Below are 15,955 nucleotides of genomic sequence, written 5' to 3'. Positions count from 1 at the left end.
ATTCCCTTTCTTTCCCATATATACATAAAACCTTCCCCTTTCCTTCATACAATAACAAGAAAGCAAAACCTAGACATACTTAAATAGAAACTTTCCCATAATACCTTGCTCCATACATATACATATTCTTGTTTCTTGTTTCTTGCAAGTTTTCTTTCTTGCTTTTCTTTGAAATGAATAATCCAACAGGTAGGGTTTCTTGAAACAAAATTATAATTCGGTGCTTAACAAAAATTAATTTCAAGAAAACTCGTATAAATACAAGAGTGCAAAAATGGGGAGAGGTAGGATTCAACTGAAGCGGATCGAGAATAAGATTAGCAGACAAGTCACTTTCTCTAAAAGAAGAACTGGTCTGCTGAAGAAAGCTCATGAGATCTCAGTTCTTTGCGATGCTGAAGTTGCTTTAATTGTTTTCTCTACAAAAGGAAAGCTTTTTGAGTACTCTACTGATTCAAGGTACATATTTATATACTTACTGTTTTTTTTTTTTTCCCCTCTTTTTTGCATGGTTTTTTCTACTATCTATGTGGGTTTTGTTTCTTTTGTTTATATTTTTCTTGTTTTTGTTTTCTGTACTGCATTACTCTGGAGATTGTTTCTTCCCATGGCGTGAAGCTCATATGTCTGTTTTCCTTAAAATACACACAAAAAAAAAAAAAAAAAGATATATATGTTAAGATTTCCCCTTCTTGTACTTTAGGTGCATGAAATTGATCTGAGAACAAGAAATGGAGTCTTCTATGTTTAGTAGTACTGTTTTGTAGTGAATTTAACTGGCACTTACAACCAAGATCCTACTACCTTTCTGCTAAATTAAAACCTGGTGAAGAAGTCTCACTAGCACTAGGATGGGCCTGCACTAGCAGACACCTACTTCTGCTCCTAGAGCTTTGTGTTATGGGGTTGAGTGTTTCACTTTTTTTCTTTTTTGCATCAGGTTTATAACCTAGAACGTTTGTATTCATTGATGTTGGTGCACCTCCCTCAATGATATAAAGCAATATTTGTTGATTTGAGGTAGTTATTGATTTAAGATTTCCATACAGATACTTCCATTAGACTATATATGACCATTATTTTTGGCAAATCACAACAGTAAATCCTAAGTTTAAGGGATTTTTGTTAATACTAGAATTAAGTTTAATTAGTATAGCTATAAGGTTTGTGATTAATCTGTTGAAACCTTTTGTATTAGAAATTACTTCTTTTGAAATATTTACTTAGGGTTAAATCTAGCTCTAGTGATTATTGTCGATTTATTGAATTATAGAGATGTATGTTATTCCAAAGATTATTAAGCTTCTTTACTACTACTACTACTACTACAGAATAGAATGGCACTAGTGTTTCTATTGATAATCGTTTTACTTTGTTTAATTTCTTAGATGCTTTTGACAAGTATCAAGGTTCTGATAAGTAAGTTTAAAATAGCCTAGCCAAATTATCAATCTTTGGTTGGTGTGATTCTCCAAATCCGTTTATGTAGTATGACTGTATGATGTCATAGGGATATTATTCTCTCTCCAAAATGCTAATATATTTGGGTGTTTAGCGCCCACGCTTATAAGTCCATAACTCCATCCTTACATATTCGATGTTTGGGATCTATTACATTCTCTCCCACCCAATCTTGTGATGCCCTTGTCACAAGTGAGGCCCCTGCCCACCCGCCTTTGTGGCGTTCGGCAGGACACTGAAATTGAGTCTGAGTTAACTTTGATACCACTTTGTCACAGAGCTTCCCCTAAAAACTAATTTATTGGGCACATACTTATAAGTCCATATCTCCACCCCTATCTATTTAGATTAACTGGCCTAGAGTGGGTTTAAGGATCCACCTATGAACCAAATCAACAAAAATATAAATTTTTTTAAAAGTTGTTTCTACTTTATCCTTTTTTTTTTCTTCTTAGTGTATCATTTTTTTTTCTTCTTAGTGTATCATAAAAATTACGTTCCTTTTAACAAAAAAAAAAAAAAAAAAAACATTTTTTATATTTTTTTTATCTATGAATAGGCCCATAGATCTGTGTTTAGGCCATTTTTCATATTTTTTTTATCTATGAATAGGCCCATAGATCGTGTTTAGGCAAGTCAATCCTTATTTATTTTAACTTATGGGATATTTATCACAATGAGTGTTGACAAAATATATGCTTAATGCAGAAATTTGACTTTGAACCATGGTCAATTATCTTGCTTAAATTTCACCCTGAATCATGGCCAATTATTCTTGTAACTCCTGAACTTTGCCAAGGTTTAATCACGACCATACAATTTCATATTTTACTAATAATCATGCTCCTCACCAAAGTAAAATATCTTGTATAGGTTCAATTATGAACCTACATTTTCACATTTTTTTTTGTACGAGTAGCATAATTATTATTAAAATGTGAAAGTGTAGAATCATATATATATATATATACACACACTTAATAATGAAAGAGCTCAAATGGGAATAGAAGGAAACACACATTGCAATAAGTCAAGAAACCTGTTTCATAGAACTGGAACATACTTCATTATATCTCCTAATTAACAACTAAAAACAATTACTAAGTTGCCAATGAACTTTAGCTTAGTAGCATTTGGAGACATCTGCAGAATTGTGAAGTTGTAATTCTAATATAAAATTAACCAAAAGATAAATAAATAAAAAAGGAATTAGATTAATAATTTAGTAGTGGAATACTTGTCTCATAATACAAGACCACGAAACCTAGCAACTTAAAACCCTATAAAACTTTCATAGACGGTAAACAAAACCTTAGATCGGAGAATATATACTTCAATGCTCGCAAACTTTGGACCCTAGATTTCACACCTTCATGGCTTAAAAGGGGGAGAGTGTAACATTATAGTATTCATTTAATACTTCTTAATTTCCAATTCATATCTTCCAAACTAGTTATAAGAATAAACAAAAAGAAAGCTTCAAAATGGCTAGAGCAGAGAGATGAGAGATATAAAAAACAAGAGTGACTATAGGCATGCATTTATATGTTGTTTTTATTGTATTATTTTTGATTTTTTGAGCATTAATAGGAAATTTTAACATCAGTTAGTTTCTCCTACATACATGCTCTCATCCTTAATAGTAGATTAAGGTTAACAGTTTAGGCAAAAGATGGTTGTTGAGATAATAGAATTTGGAGTTTCTTGTTAAGAGGATATATAAGAAGTTCCTCTATCCTTCTATTTAATGAAGTTGGCATGCCTTAGAAGAATTTCATTTATAACTTAATATAATAGAATAATAATATAGAGACCCTTAGATTAAGTAGTAGTTGCATTTTTCTCCTTCATATTTACTGTACTGTTAAGGAAAATAACCTAATAAAAAGCTAACTGTTTTATATACTTGTTTCCTTTTGATTTTGATATTTACTCTACTCTTAGGGAATTTTGATATTTACTGTACTGTTAAAGTAAATAACCTAAGTAATACCGATGACTCGTATTTAGCTATCTCCAGTTAGTCCCTATCAGCAATTACTTTTGACTATCATAATTTGTTATTTTTATGTAATGTTTTTTATATTTAATACTAAGTTTTTAAAATATGAAATTTTTATAATTTTAAATATTTTTATAATATTAAAGATTAGAACTTTTAATGTTTTTAATTATTTTTCAATATTGTAACTAAAACAAAAAAAGAATTCTTTGAAAAATGTTTTTAAAATATAAGTTATTTTTCAAAAATAAATTGTGCTGAAGTTCAATATATACTAATTATGTTTCAGAAAAAGACATATATCTGTCTTTAATTGAGATTTTATTTGGTTTAATGATAAAAAAAATTTTAAAAATAAAGAAAAAAGAACACCTTATACATGAACTCCTTTTGTAATTCTATCATAAATTCTTATAATTTTCTATTTTTTAGTTCTATACATCATTGGTCCAATTTCAGATAAACTTATTCATAATTTTAACTTATTTTTTATTAAACTGCTAAGTTTTCTAAATTTTAATTTGTCTCTCTCTCTTTCTTTTATTATTTTGATACTAGAAGGGAGATTTTACATCTGTGAGATTCAAATTTTAACTTTCACTATCAGGTTATTAGATGCCTATCATTAACTATAAGCTTGTAAAGGATATCTAAATTTGATATCATTTAGATTTTTTATTAGAAACTTTTTAAACTGCTTCAGTTTGCTTTTAGTAAGACAATTTCTTTCTTAGTTATGCATTTAAACTGACAAGAAGTAGTCTATTTGAAGTAGAGAGTTGGAAGTATAAGAGTAGAGTAGAATGTAAAAATTTGAAAGTATCGAGTTTAAATTCTCTTAATTATAAGAATTTTCATCAATTTAATGTATTTAACGAAGGTTTAACGATCGAGGAAAGGGATTCCAATAGTGGCCCTCATCCTCCCACCTAATAATTTTTTCAAAACCTGTCTTAAAAATTTTAATTTTACCATTTAATAGTGATTTTTTTAATTTTGGCATTTTATCCCTTGACTCTTGAAAATTTTCTTTAGGCCTTTATCTTCCATTTTAGATCCGTCATCGAAAAGGCTACCTCTTATTGTATAGTCATAATGTTATTAAAAACAAAACATAATATTATTTTTTTTTCTGTTTTATTAGTGAGTAAGGTGCTAAATTTGAAGTTTGATGAACAACTCTGTATATAATAAATATTTAAAAGCTGTAGTTGAGCTTGGTTTATAACTTCAACATTTTCACAGCATGGAAAGGATCCTGGAAAGATACGAGAGATATTCATTTTCAGAAAGAGCTCCAAATGACACTGAATCACAGGTATTCTATTTATTTTATTTATACTTTTTTAAAATTTAAAATTAAATTTATTTACAAATCTTACTAATTTTAATAAGATTTTACTGAAGTATAACAAAATTGTTACTATTATGATTTATATTCTTAAGTTATCTTGATATTTCCATATAGCATTGTATTATAGTATTATAAGATATTATAGTATCATATTTCTGTTCTCTACCTATTTAATTACTGAAAAATAATTTCTTTTCAAAAAGAATGCGAAATTTTAAATAGTTTTAATTTATATCCAACATGTTAAGTATGAATTTATAAATAAATTTCACAAAATTTTATAAAATTTATTTATGTCAAATAAAGATTACACATTGGTCGAACTAATTCACAACAAACTTCTTTTTTTCTAAAAAAAAAATTTAATGTCATCTAGGAAAATTGGCCAGTGGAATGCCCCAAGCTCAAGGCTAGAATTGGGATCTTGGAGAGAAGCCTAAGGTACAGAAATTTTATTTTTTCCATATACATATTGGCTTATATATATCTAAATTATATATATTGGGTTGGCTAATAATTTTTTAATTACAAATTGATGATATAGGAACCTTGCAGGAGAAGATTTGGATTCCATGACTCTAAGAGAGCTTCAACACTTAGAGCACCAGATTGATAATGCACTTAAGCGTGTACGATCAAGAAAGGTTAATTAATTATATTAAATCTTTTCAAAATTTTCTATTATGATATAAAATTTAAATGCTTAAATAATTACTGTGGCTTTGCAGAACCAACTCTATCATGATTCCCTTTTAGAGCTGCAGAAGCAGGTAATTAAAGTTTATTGCTTTTGCGATTACTTACGTTGCTTTCTAGGGTTCATCTCAATTTCCTGCTTGCTTAATTTAAAAACCCTAATTTATAGAGTGAATAGATAGAGTTTCCGGATGTGAGACTAATCTCATTTAGGGTTAATGATTGTCCGCTCAATAAGTGCTTTTTCATGGATCAAACTTCTGATTTTATAAAAATCATCCGCTGAACTTAAGTGTGTCTTGTTATTCGAGCTGCTTCCTGTAGATATAGATATATGATTTTCATGAATATGGCTTGTTTATTATGGAAACTTGTTGGCTTTAGTCCAATATTACTTTTTCTTTTGCTTTTCCTTTTAAACATCTTGATCTGATAAAAAAAGGTTTTATTACAGGAAAGATCGTTGCATGACCAAAACAACTTGCTAAGCAAACAGGTAACGGACCTATCTTTCAAAAGTTTCTTAACTACATTGCCTTTAGCAATAGCTAATTTCCTATAGCACCCAAAAACAAAATTTATAGCTGGAGGAAAACCAAAAGAAATTGGCTGAAGATGCACAGTGGGAGCAACAAAATCTTGGCCAGAACTCATCCTCCTTCATGCCTCCACCACCTCCTCCGCCGCCGCCACAGCCACCAATGCTATCTTTTCCGCCTCAAGGGAATCAGTATAGTCTCTCTCTCTCTCTCTCTCTCTCTCCATACATTAAATCATTAACTTAACATCCTTCGATATTTGCAGTTAATAACAATAATAATTAACTCATATAGATAGCATAAATAAGAATTAGAAACTTTTGGCTTTTTAATTAACGTTATGTATTTTGTTGATGAATAATGCAGTGCCAATCTCCAGACAAGAGAATTCATGAATGAAAATGAGGAGGCAATAGCTCAAACTCAGGCTAACATGCCGCCATGGATGCTTGGCCATGTCAATGACTAGAAAATTGCTAATCAATTTTATCACTTGGATCATTATCACTTCATTTCTTTTGCCATTTACGTATTACTACAAAACTATGAACAATGTACTTGTCCTTGTGCCCTAATTGGTATCCATTCACTCTAGTATTAATCAAATCGATGGCCTAATTAAGATCATGATTATTAATATTTTATCAAGGCGTAACAAGTTTTATCATATCATATAAATATTTTAATGAATGTACAATTACAAGTTCATCATCAAGTGGATGAATGTTAGTCATACAATCATGGAATAATCCATCATCTAGGTGGCTGACTGGAAATACACTACTAAGACCAGCTTACAAAATATCAGAGATACCACCCATTGTCATCTAATATATGTACATAGACTGACATAATATTCAGCAATCTTCAAATCAATTTTTCGATCAGCTCTTCTCACTGCTGAGAATATTCTTCATAATCTACCTCGTCACCATCAAGCAAATGCTCCCTGCAGATATAAAGAGTTGTTTAAATTGCTTCTTTTCCACATATAAGCATGACAAAAAAAAAGGTCCAACAGTTTCACACATTATCGGTATTAACAAAATAAATTCTCACAATAAGGTAAAAAAGATAGCAGAAATGTAATTTCTAATGGGAAAGAATTAATCATGACACTTGACTAGTTTGCTCAAAGATCAAATAAAAATTGAAGTTGCATTTCGAGTCATCTTGGAAGTACAAAAAGCACATTCTAGATTCACTGCCAATCTCATTTTACTAAAACTTGTATTGGTTAGTTCCATCAATTGTCAAAGCATCAACAGCAGCACTCATAGTACAAAAGCTTTGGCTTTCGTAACAAATTTTGAGATTCCAAATGAAGTCCAGGGAGTTAAATATGACAATGATACCTTAAAAGGTAAGTGACGAGATTCTATGAAAATCTTCAGAAAATTGCAGCCAATTAGGTCAAAGATAGATCAATTAACTACATTTAAAAGGAAAAAAAAAAAAAGTAATACCTCAATCTTCCACAAAGGCGTGCTAAAGCATCTGCTCCAGTTCTAGATGCAACATCCTCGATCTGCAAAGCGTTCGATAGTGTCACACTATCTGCAAGTCTAAACTCACACAATTCTTTTAGGGAACAAGCATCAGTCAACACAGCTGAATGGCCACCACCGGCTGCTAGTTTTCGCACTTCTCCTACACACCTGCAATATGGTTCTTCCATCAGAGTTGAAGATGACATAACCATGCAGAAGCTACAAACAGCTCAGTGATAACACACCAGTCAACTGGTGATGGATACCAAGCATAAGTAGTTTTCTGATTAGCTGCCTGCCCATAGCTATTATAGCCCCATCCATGTATTCTTCCATCCCTCAAAGAAACAAGCGTGTGAGAATGTCCACAAGCAACAAGTTGCACTCCATTCGGAAGAACCAAAGCGGGGATATTTCGAAGAAATGATTCAGAATCGCTCGGAATGAATGAAAAAGATCCAGTTTGGGGACCAAGGCCCAATTGCCCTACCTGACCACTGCCCCAAGCATAAAGAGCTCCTTTCTCAGTCACAGCACATGTGTGTACACCTCCACATGCAACATCCTTTATGAAAATTCCATCAAGGGCAACCACTCGCCTAGGCAGTAGCTCTTTATCCCCGGACTGAAGAGAAGTGTGCCCAAGTTGGCCCACATTTCCTAAACCCCAAGTATAGCTTTGGGGAACAAAATTGAAAAAAAAAAATATCAGTAATAAAATAAAATAAAATAGTACAGATAAATAAAATTAAAGCCCATTAAGGATTAATCTAATCATTTCTATTTTCATCATTTAAAGGATTCAAATCCAAGCCATAAAAAAAAAAAAAAACATTCCTTGAAATGACAGAATTATTTGATTTAAATAATTAATCATTTCACTGTTGGATGGGGATGAGGGTTAACAAGTGCTGACAAGTATCAATTCTTCTAACCAAAAGCTAAATATCAGAATTTTATTTGGCGGCACAAGACATACAGAAATACTAAGGCTATATTTGATAAGCCATAATGGAATGTAATATGGTGTAAATTTACACTTAAATGTCTTTGATTACATTACAATACAACTTACCAAATGTACCATAAGATAAAACAGTAGTTTGCAGGGCTGAATGGAATCATGAAAATAGGAAAAGAAAATGAATTTGAAATGGAATACTAGAAAACTAAGCAGACAGAACTTTGCAGAATGATCCTAGAAGATGGGACAGCTCTCAGTTAAGATGGTGTCCACCACATAAACAACCAACAATGAACATATATACACACATCAATAAGTACTAACAATATTACACATAGAGTGGGTATTGACTGCTAGTAATCATCACAGTAGAATCACATATAGACAGCATGTATGGATTAGTCGACTTCTGCTACTTAATAAAAACAACAAATGATACAAAAAACTGTGAGTAGATAAAGATTCTAGAAATCACTAGACTCCAGCTAAGGACAAAATTAAGGAATCATAATAGAGAACAAGGGAAACTAGCTATTAACACTTCTCAATGGAAAAAATAATAAAATCCACAAAGCATTTAAGCTCTTTATGGTATAACCAAGCTAAGAGAAAAGAGACTTGCATATTAGAATGCATCGCAATTCCATTGCATCCCATCTCCTGAAAAGACGTGAGATTCCCATAAGAAGATTTTTTCCAACCTTCAAAGAGAGTTACATGTGTCATAATGATAAACACAATTCTCATGCTTAAATGTAGAAATCATCTCCATCTAAGAAGTTCTTCAGATAACTTACACCTCGCCCTTTTCTGAAATGGCAGCTGTGTGATACTCCCCACATGACACTTGGGTGATCTTCACAAGCTCAGGGGCTTCATCAAGAAACTTCGCAAAGGCATTTATTAAACGAGCTCCCTGCAGTCCTTCACAAGTAACACCTCTGCCAAGCTGACCATATTCATTGTACCCTGGTATATCAAAATCACAATATGACACAGATCAATTGGTGAAAAGATATTGCTATAAATAACCCTGTTTCCTCTTATAGATCAAATAACACACACCGTAAACTAATTAAAAAACAAAAGAAAGCAAGAAATGTTTGACCAATGTGAATAAAAATCACATCTACATGATAACTGATTAAGTTGTGATAACACTATCATTTAATTGCTGCCAATAATAAAATCTAGAACATTATGCATTTGGAATAGCATTTACCCCAAGCTTGTAGTAGGCCATCCTCTGATAAAGCCACCACATGAGCCGCACCACAGGACACTTGACGGATAATCTGAAAAAAATAATAATATATAAACCCAATTAATTATATTGTATTAATGGCAGCAACTTAAAAATTAAAGATACATTGGTACACAATAAATTCTCAAATATGTTTCTGTTCCATCGTAAAGCGAATATTACACAAATTTAATAAGAATGGCACTCAAGAACAGAAAATCATAGGCCCTCAAAATGTTGTCACGTCAAGTTATTACAATCCCACTTAAAGATGCAAAAAGGCAAATTTATCCAAGCACATCCAGTGCTACAATAGCATGAAAGCAACAGGAGTACCAACACTCAAGTAACTACCCTACTATTATAACTAGACTATTTTTTCGACTTTAAAATTAATATGAGAAACAGTAATTACTCTACCACAAACCACTCAAAATAGCCTGATTACAAGACTTCAAAACTACTTATAGATGCCCAATTCTCATATCATGACCAGAACAGCATTGAAATAGAACGAGAATAGTAAAAAGAAGACCTTTTGTCCGGTAATCAAAACCAATTCTTCAACAACATCGACTAATCCATTGCATCGATTTTCTCTATTCCTGAAGTAAACTAAGTTGAGTTTGGACCATGACAACATCGAGAAAAGGGTTGATTAAAGCACGTATACACAAAGCAAGTTAATTTAAAAAGCAGATGGCTCTGACTTCACTTGCTACTCAGAAATGCAGAGTGCAAGTATAATGAATGAAGAAACTTAGATGAAGTTATTGTCGAGCATGTTGCACATCCCCATTGTTATCTCAAATAAGAACCACAAAGTCACATCTCATTTTCATGAAATCTGAAAAACATACCAGATTTGCTTCATTATCTGAAAGTCAAAAATGTAAAATCCGACAATCACATACCGTATTTGGTTTGAAGGCCCCCCAAAATAAACGTGGAAAATTTGATCCCTGTAAAGATGAGTAAATGGTTTATCAAAATAGGAAAGGCAACTAGGCAAGGACATATACGTATCCAGATACAAAACAAATAGAATAAACTCAATAGGTCTACATTACTTGGTTTTGTCCCCAAACCCATAGTCTACTCTTTGAGATGGTTCCATCGTTTTCACGTGGTTCTGCAATAGCAGCAGTGCAGTGTGCTCCACAAGATACAGATTTCACAAACTCTGCCTCCAATTGGTCTACTCTCTTTGGGTACTTGCGACCCTCCTCAGTGCCATCTCCCAGTTGACCAAATTCATTAGCACCTGATCAAGCATATAAATATAAGGTTCCTTTCTTCATGGGAGGTAAAGAAAACACAGCCAGGCATAATCCTTTATCTCCCATGTTGGTGATCCTTTCTTCTGATAGAATGATCTTGTAAGAAAAAAAAGAAAGCCTTTGTGCTAGATATTTGTTGTTGTATATCCCACGCCATAAACAAAAAGATGTTACAATCATACTGGTAATATTGTCATCACCATGTAAGATCAAATAAATTCTCCATAAGCAACCATTATCATAATCAGTTTCCATATGAGTCAAGAAGACAATATACAAATTATAAAGTATCAGCGGTTCTGTACATGAAGAAATGCAAGCCCCTGAAACTTCAAAAGAAAACAGAATCATAACCAAATCCCATGAAAAGGGCAACCCATCAAAAGTTATGGCAGAAGATATATAATCAAATTATCGTTCTAACCAAAAGAGAAGAATATGCAATCAAATAAGCAAAGCAAATAAAGTAAGAGGAACCAAACCCCAAGTAAAAAGCGACCCATCAGAGGCTACAGCTGCAGTATGCTCACGGCCACAAGCTATGTCTAACCAGCGAGCATTGGCACCAGCTGGACACCCAAAGAGCTCAGGAGGGAGCTGCTTTGGAATTCGCAATTGGCCTTCTTTGCCTTTCCTTCCCGTTTGCCCACTCTGGTTATAACCCCACACATAAATTGCACTCTTTGCTGGCAGATTCATGGACTTTGCAGTCTCTCCAATAATCTCATTAATGTCCATCTATAATTTGTATGATTTCTAATATACAAATAAAGAAACCTATACAGCAAAATCAATAGAAAAAGGGGGAAAAAAAGAAACGAAATGAGATTGAAGCGTAATTCAAATGAAAATCAAATTTGTTATTTCTAAAACAAATTGCAGTTGAAATTCGCGACTTTATTGACCCATTAAAGAAATTAAAGTTAAGATACCTAAATTTGAAATGGATTGTGTTATTACATGTTTGGTTGCAGGGAAAAATGAGAAACGAGAAAAGAAAAGCAATTTGACTGAAATAGAATCATGGTAAAAGGAAAAATCTTACCTTTTTTAAATTAATCCAAAAAATACTAAATCTTTGAACAAAATCGGACAAATTCAACTTATAAACTTTAGAAGTTTTTAGTGAAATTAATATTTTGGAGAAACTGCGCGTAAAAAAGAAACTAATTGCGTTGGAGTTTTGATTTTACGGTTGAGAGTTGAAACAGGAAAGAAAAGGACGATGTTCCGACACCCAAAAACCTAGGAGTCGGGTCGGATCGGGTCGGGTCGATGTCCGAATCAAAACCCCAGCCCGGTTCTGCCAAAGTGAAGTCTCCAGGTTCCGGTCCTTTTGGCATAACTTTTTCATTGAAATTTTTTGAGAAAAAAATTTAGTAATTAATTAATCTAATTTCAAAGAAATAACCTTTTTACTAGTATTTATTGATAAAAAATTAATCTTTTTTTTTTTTGCAATCTTCTTTTAGCATTTTTAGTTTTTATAATTTTTTAAATGAAATAACCATCAATTATATGGTAGTTTCTCTTTGATATTGAGAGATAAAGTTTTATGAGGCGAAGAAAAATTTTTTATAGGAAAAGATAAATTTTTTTTATTTATTTTTATTTTCTCTAACATTTTTCATCCATCTAAACAAACTATTAGTGTAATTACTTTTCTTTGAACACTCCTACTAATGTATTTATGTAAAAATCAAAATTATAATGATAATAGTAATTTTACTTTTATATATGACTCGTTAATAAATTTTTTTTTTTTTTTGATAATTCGTTAATAAATCTTTTGATAGTTAGTAATCTTTGAAAAGTTTAATGTACCGTCTAGAAGTTAATTTTTTATTGAATCATCTAGAAGTTTGACTTTAATAAATTTTTTTTTAAATATACTACTTTATGAAATGAAATTGTCATGCGCTATATAAATAATTATATTAAAAAAAGAATGATTCACACGGTGTATAGATAATTATATTTAAAAAATGACTACTTAGACTCTTTATATATTCACCCATAATTATATCAATGAAAAGTTTTTTTTTAAACGACGTGCAAAAAAAAAATTAAATGAAAATAAAATTTAAAAATTTGTATTTTAATTAGTTTTTCTCACCGTCATAATCTAGACCAAAAATGTAAAGATTAGACTTATATGGTTTATAGGTTCACCGTACACGAACCCAACGAAGGTGATTTTTTTAATATTATTTTCACTTTATCTTTTTTGAGTGAATAGTAAAAAAAGAATTAACTTGTGATAAACAATTTATAAAAGATTCTTATTTCTATCCCAATCTAGACAAATATACCCCAATCAAAGATACATTTTCTTTAAATAATAAATTATTATTCATTGATTTGGTTAATTGATGGACCAATAAACCGGTTTAGCCCACTCAATCTAAAGCTTAGCCGTCTCATTTGCATTCTCAGTGAAATAAAACAAAAGTCAAAAACATACAGCGATATCAACCCTTTTGCTTACTATAAAGCAAACCAAATATGTCCCTGCAATCATTCACACTCAATGCGCTGGGCAACTCTTAACAAATTCCCACCTTCTGTATTCTTTCAGGTACACAAAACCTTCTAACAGTCTTCTTAATTCTTTCTTTACTTTCATTTTCTTGACCTCTTTTAACACAATTCTTGATTGGAGTTTCCATTTCAGAAAGCTAGCAGATACCCAAGAATCATGAGTCAGTCAGTCAGCAACAGCAGCGGGAAGAAGCAGATTAGAATTGATATCAGCTCAGACACTATATGCATTTGGTGCTTTGTTGGCAAACGAAATTTAGATAAAGCCATAGCTACTGCTAAAGACAGATTTGATTTTGAGGTCTCTCAATTCTACCTTTTCTCATTAAGTTATATTCTAATATATTTTTCATTTCGAACTCAGACAAGTTCTAATTTGCAGATTAGATGGCATCCGTTTCTTATTGATCCATCTGCCCCGAAAGAAGGCACAAAGCTTATGCCTCTTTTCCAGCAAAGATTTGGGTCTCGAACTGATGCAGTTCTAAATCAACTCAGAGAGGTTAATTATCTTCTTCATTTGATAATTATCTATGCAATAATGGCCTTGGAGTTTGACTTTTATTTAATTAACCTATTATGATAATTGCGTTCAGGCTCTTAGAGGTGTTGGTCTGGAATTCAACATATGTGAGCTCTTGTAAGTTCTTTTTTGTAATTCAGCTTTATAAAAAATGTGCTAAGGGGTTTATTTGATGAATTAACATGGTTTTGGTGATGCACAGTGGGAATTCCTTAGAAAGCCATAGGCTTATACATTTTGCTGGCCAGCAAGGTCTTGACAAGCAACATAATCTTGCAGAGGAATTATTCCTTGGTTACTTCACAAAGGCTAAATACATTGGCGACAGGTAAATAGTTAAACTTTTTTGTCATTCAATCTTGTGATCTAATTGGTTTTCTCATTAATACGGAGGGTGGGAAGTATCGAGTTTGAGTTCTCTTCAATCCCATAACGGCGAATACGGTAACATTAATGAATTGATGCAGGGAATTTCTCTTGGAATGTGCTGAAAAAGTTGGAGTAGAGGGGGCTGCAGAATTCCTTCAAGATCCCAATAATGGTGTGAAGGAGGTATATGAGGACCTCCACAAGTACTCAGCAGGCCTCACAGGAGTCCCAAACTATGTGGTATGCAATAAAATACCCATTATTTATATTTTTATTGTTTAATCATTATAATAATCCATATTAATTTTTTCTTTTTCTTTCTCTGAATAGATCAATGGAAAGAAGAAGTTGAATGGAGCCCAGCCTCCAGAGGTTTTCCTCAGAGCTTTTGAAGCTGCAGCAAATTAATAGTTTACATTATATAAGCTGGAAGAGACAACAATAAATCAAGATTTCAACTTTCCCTCATGCATTTGTGTAATGTTTTATTATTTTTAATTATTTTTCTTGTGTAATATTGGAACATAACTGTCATATGCATTTTTCCTGCAGTGGATATGTTCAAATTGGAATGGTTTGAGGATTTGTGTGGAAATTTAAAAATATATTTCTTCTTTCAATATAACTTTCTGATCTTCACTATTTATCTTCACTACCTAACACCCCGTTTATGGGCTTTATCTCGTACACCAAACTAATAAAATAAACTTTTAACAAGAATATTTTTTTACAATCACTAAGAAAAAAAATAATAAAACAAAAATAATAATTAAAAAAATCTTTAATTGGCGTGTTCTATGAAATCACTTATATTATACACCTATCGACAAATCTTATCATATCGACATATCAATATTATCTATTAGTTACAAATTTTAATTGTCATTTACGCTCTATTTTGTATAAATGAAGTCAAAATGTTAAATTCATTGTATATGATTTTTTCATGTTTAGAATAAATTAAAAAATGAAAATTTATTTATTTTTATTTCTAAAATACTCTAGCCATAATAATGTTAGAAGGCTAGGAGGATGAAAAGTTTTGGTTATAAAATATTAGGTTGATTAATTTTATGGAATTCATTTAGAAATTTTACATTTTTCTTGTAAAATTTTATAAATTTTAATTTAGTTATATTCAAATACATAGAATTGAATTCGTATAATTAATTCTTCATTCTTTTTCATACCAAACACAAAAATTTAAATTTATAATTAAATTCTAACAAGTTTTTTAGAATTCATTTATTCCAAACAAGACTTATAAGTCCAATTATATACAAATCAACCGCAAATATATTCAAATCCAATTAATACAAACTTAGACTACAATCAAATACGGATATGTAGGAACTATTAGAAAAATCTTTGAATTAATAATATATATTTGATCTACTACTTTGTAGCATAAACAGAAATATAATATCTTAATTTTGAGAAGATATTATCTCTAATAAAACTTCAAAATAATCGTTGTCTTCAAACTAAATTAT

General features: G+C 31.3%; 3 protein-coding genes across 7 annotated transcripts; 2 read left to right on the top strand and 1 right to left on the bottom strand.

The window, feature by feature from the left end:
- Positions 1 to 6,658, top strand: LOC105646753 (agamous-like MADS-box protein FUL-L). 2 transcript variants are annotated; one of them, XM_020684382.3, is made up of 8 exons: positions 1 to 459; positions 4,709 to 4,781; positions 5,194 to 5,258; positions 5,362 to 5,446; positions 5,546 to 5,587; positions 5,968 to 6,009; positions 6,098 to 6,243; positions 6,419 to 6,658. In XM_020684382.3, the coding sequence occupies exons 1-8, from the start codon at positions 275 to 277 to the stop codon at positions 6,519 to 6,521; spliced, it is 741 nt and encodes a 246-aa protein (XP_020540041.1). In that variant the 5' UTR covers positions 1 to 274; the 3' UTR covers positions 6,522 to 6,658. The 2 variants fall into 2 exon arrangements, with proteins under 2 accessions (XP_020540041.1, XP_012088065.1); XM_012232675.4 differs by having other exon boundaries at positions 4 to 459; positions 5,362 to 5,461.
- Positions 6,659 to 6,691: 33 nt separating this feature from the next.
- LOC105646754 (Regulator of chromosome condensation (RCC1) family protein) lies at positions 6,692 to 12,225 on the bottom strand. Of its 3 annotated transcripts, none has more exons than XM_012232678.4 (9): positions 12,075 to 12,225; positions 11,512 to 11,806; positions 10,820 to 11,013; positions 10,664 to 10,711; positions 9,729 to 9,801; positions 9,304 to 9,475; positions 7,788 to 8,219; positions 7,519 to 7,710; positions 6,692 to 7,001 (listed from the first exon to the last, which is right to left on the bottom strand). In XM_012232678.4, the coding sequence occupies exons 2-9, from the start codon at positions 11,765 to 11,767 to the stop codon at positions 6,947 to 6,949; spliced, it is 1,422 nt and encodes a 473-aa protein (XP_012088068.1). In that variant the 5' UTR covers positions 11,768 to 11,806; positions 12,075 to 12,225; the 3' UTR covers positions 6,692 to 6,946. The 3 variants fall into 3 exon arrangements, with proteins under 3 accessions (XP_012088068.1, XP_020540040.1, XP_037496423.1); XM_020684381.3 differs by having other exon boundaries at positions 11,962 to 12,214; XM_037640495.2 differs by having other exon boundaries at positions 11,512 to 12,214.
- A 1,225-nt stretch (positions 12,226 to 13,450) lies between these two features.
- Positions 13,451 to 15,087, top strand: LOC105646756 (uncharacterized). 2 transcript variants are annotated; one of them, XM_012232680.4, is made up of 7 exons: positions 13,451 to 13,607; positions 13,704 to 13,871; positions 13,953 to 14,072; positions 14,167 to 14,210; positions 14,296 to 14,421; positions 14,561 to 14,702; positions 14,793 to 15,087. In XM_012232680.4, exons 1-7 carry the CDS (start codon positions 13,560 to 13,562, stop codon positions 14,868 to 14,870), a joined length of 726 nt encoding a protein of 241 aa, XP_012088070.2. In that variant the 5' UTR covers positions 13,451 to 13,559; the 3' UTR covers positions 14,871 to 15,087. The 2 variants fall into 2 exon arrangements, with proteins under 2 accessions (XP_012088070.2, NP_001292954.1); NM_001306025.1 differs by lacking the exon at positions 13,451 to 13,607 and having other exon boundaries at positions 13,728 to 13,871; positions 14,793 to 14,870.
- The last annotated feature ends 868 nt before the right edge of the window (positions 15,088 to 15,955 follow it).

The sequence above is a fragment of the Jatropha curcas genome, chromosome 4 (genome assembly GCF_041381405.1).
Source record: "Jatropha curcas cultivar XTBG-Jc1 chromosome 4, XTBG_Jcur_1.0, whole genome shotgun sequence".
In the NCBI taxonomy this organism is placed as follows: domain Eukaryota; kingdom Viridiplantae; phylum Streptophyta; class Magnoliopsida; order Malpighiales; family Euphorbiaceae; genus Jatropha; species Jatropha curcas.
The sequence above is the reverse complement of the archived record's forward strand: the minus strand, read 5'-3'. Positions and strand labels throughout refer to the sequence as shown.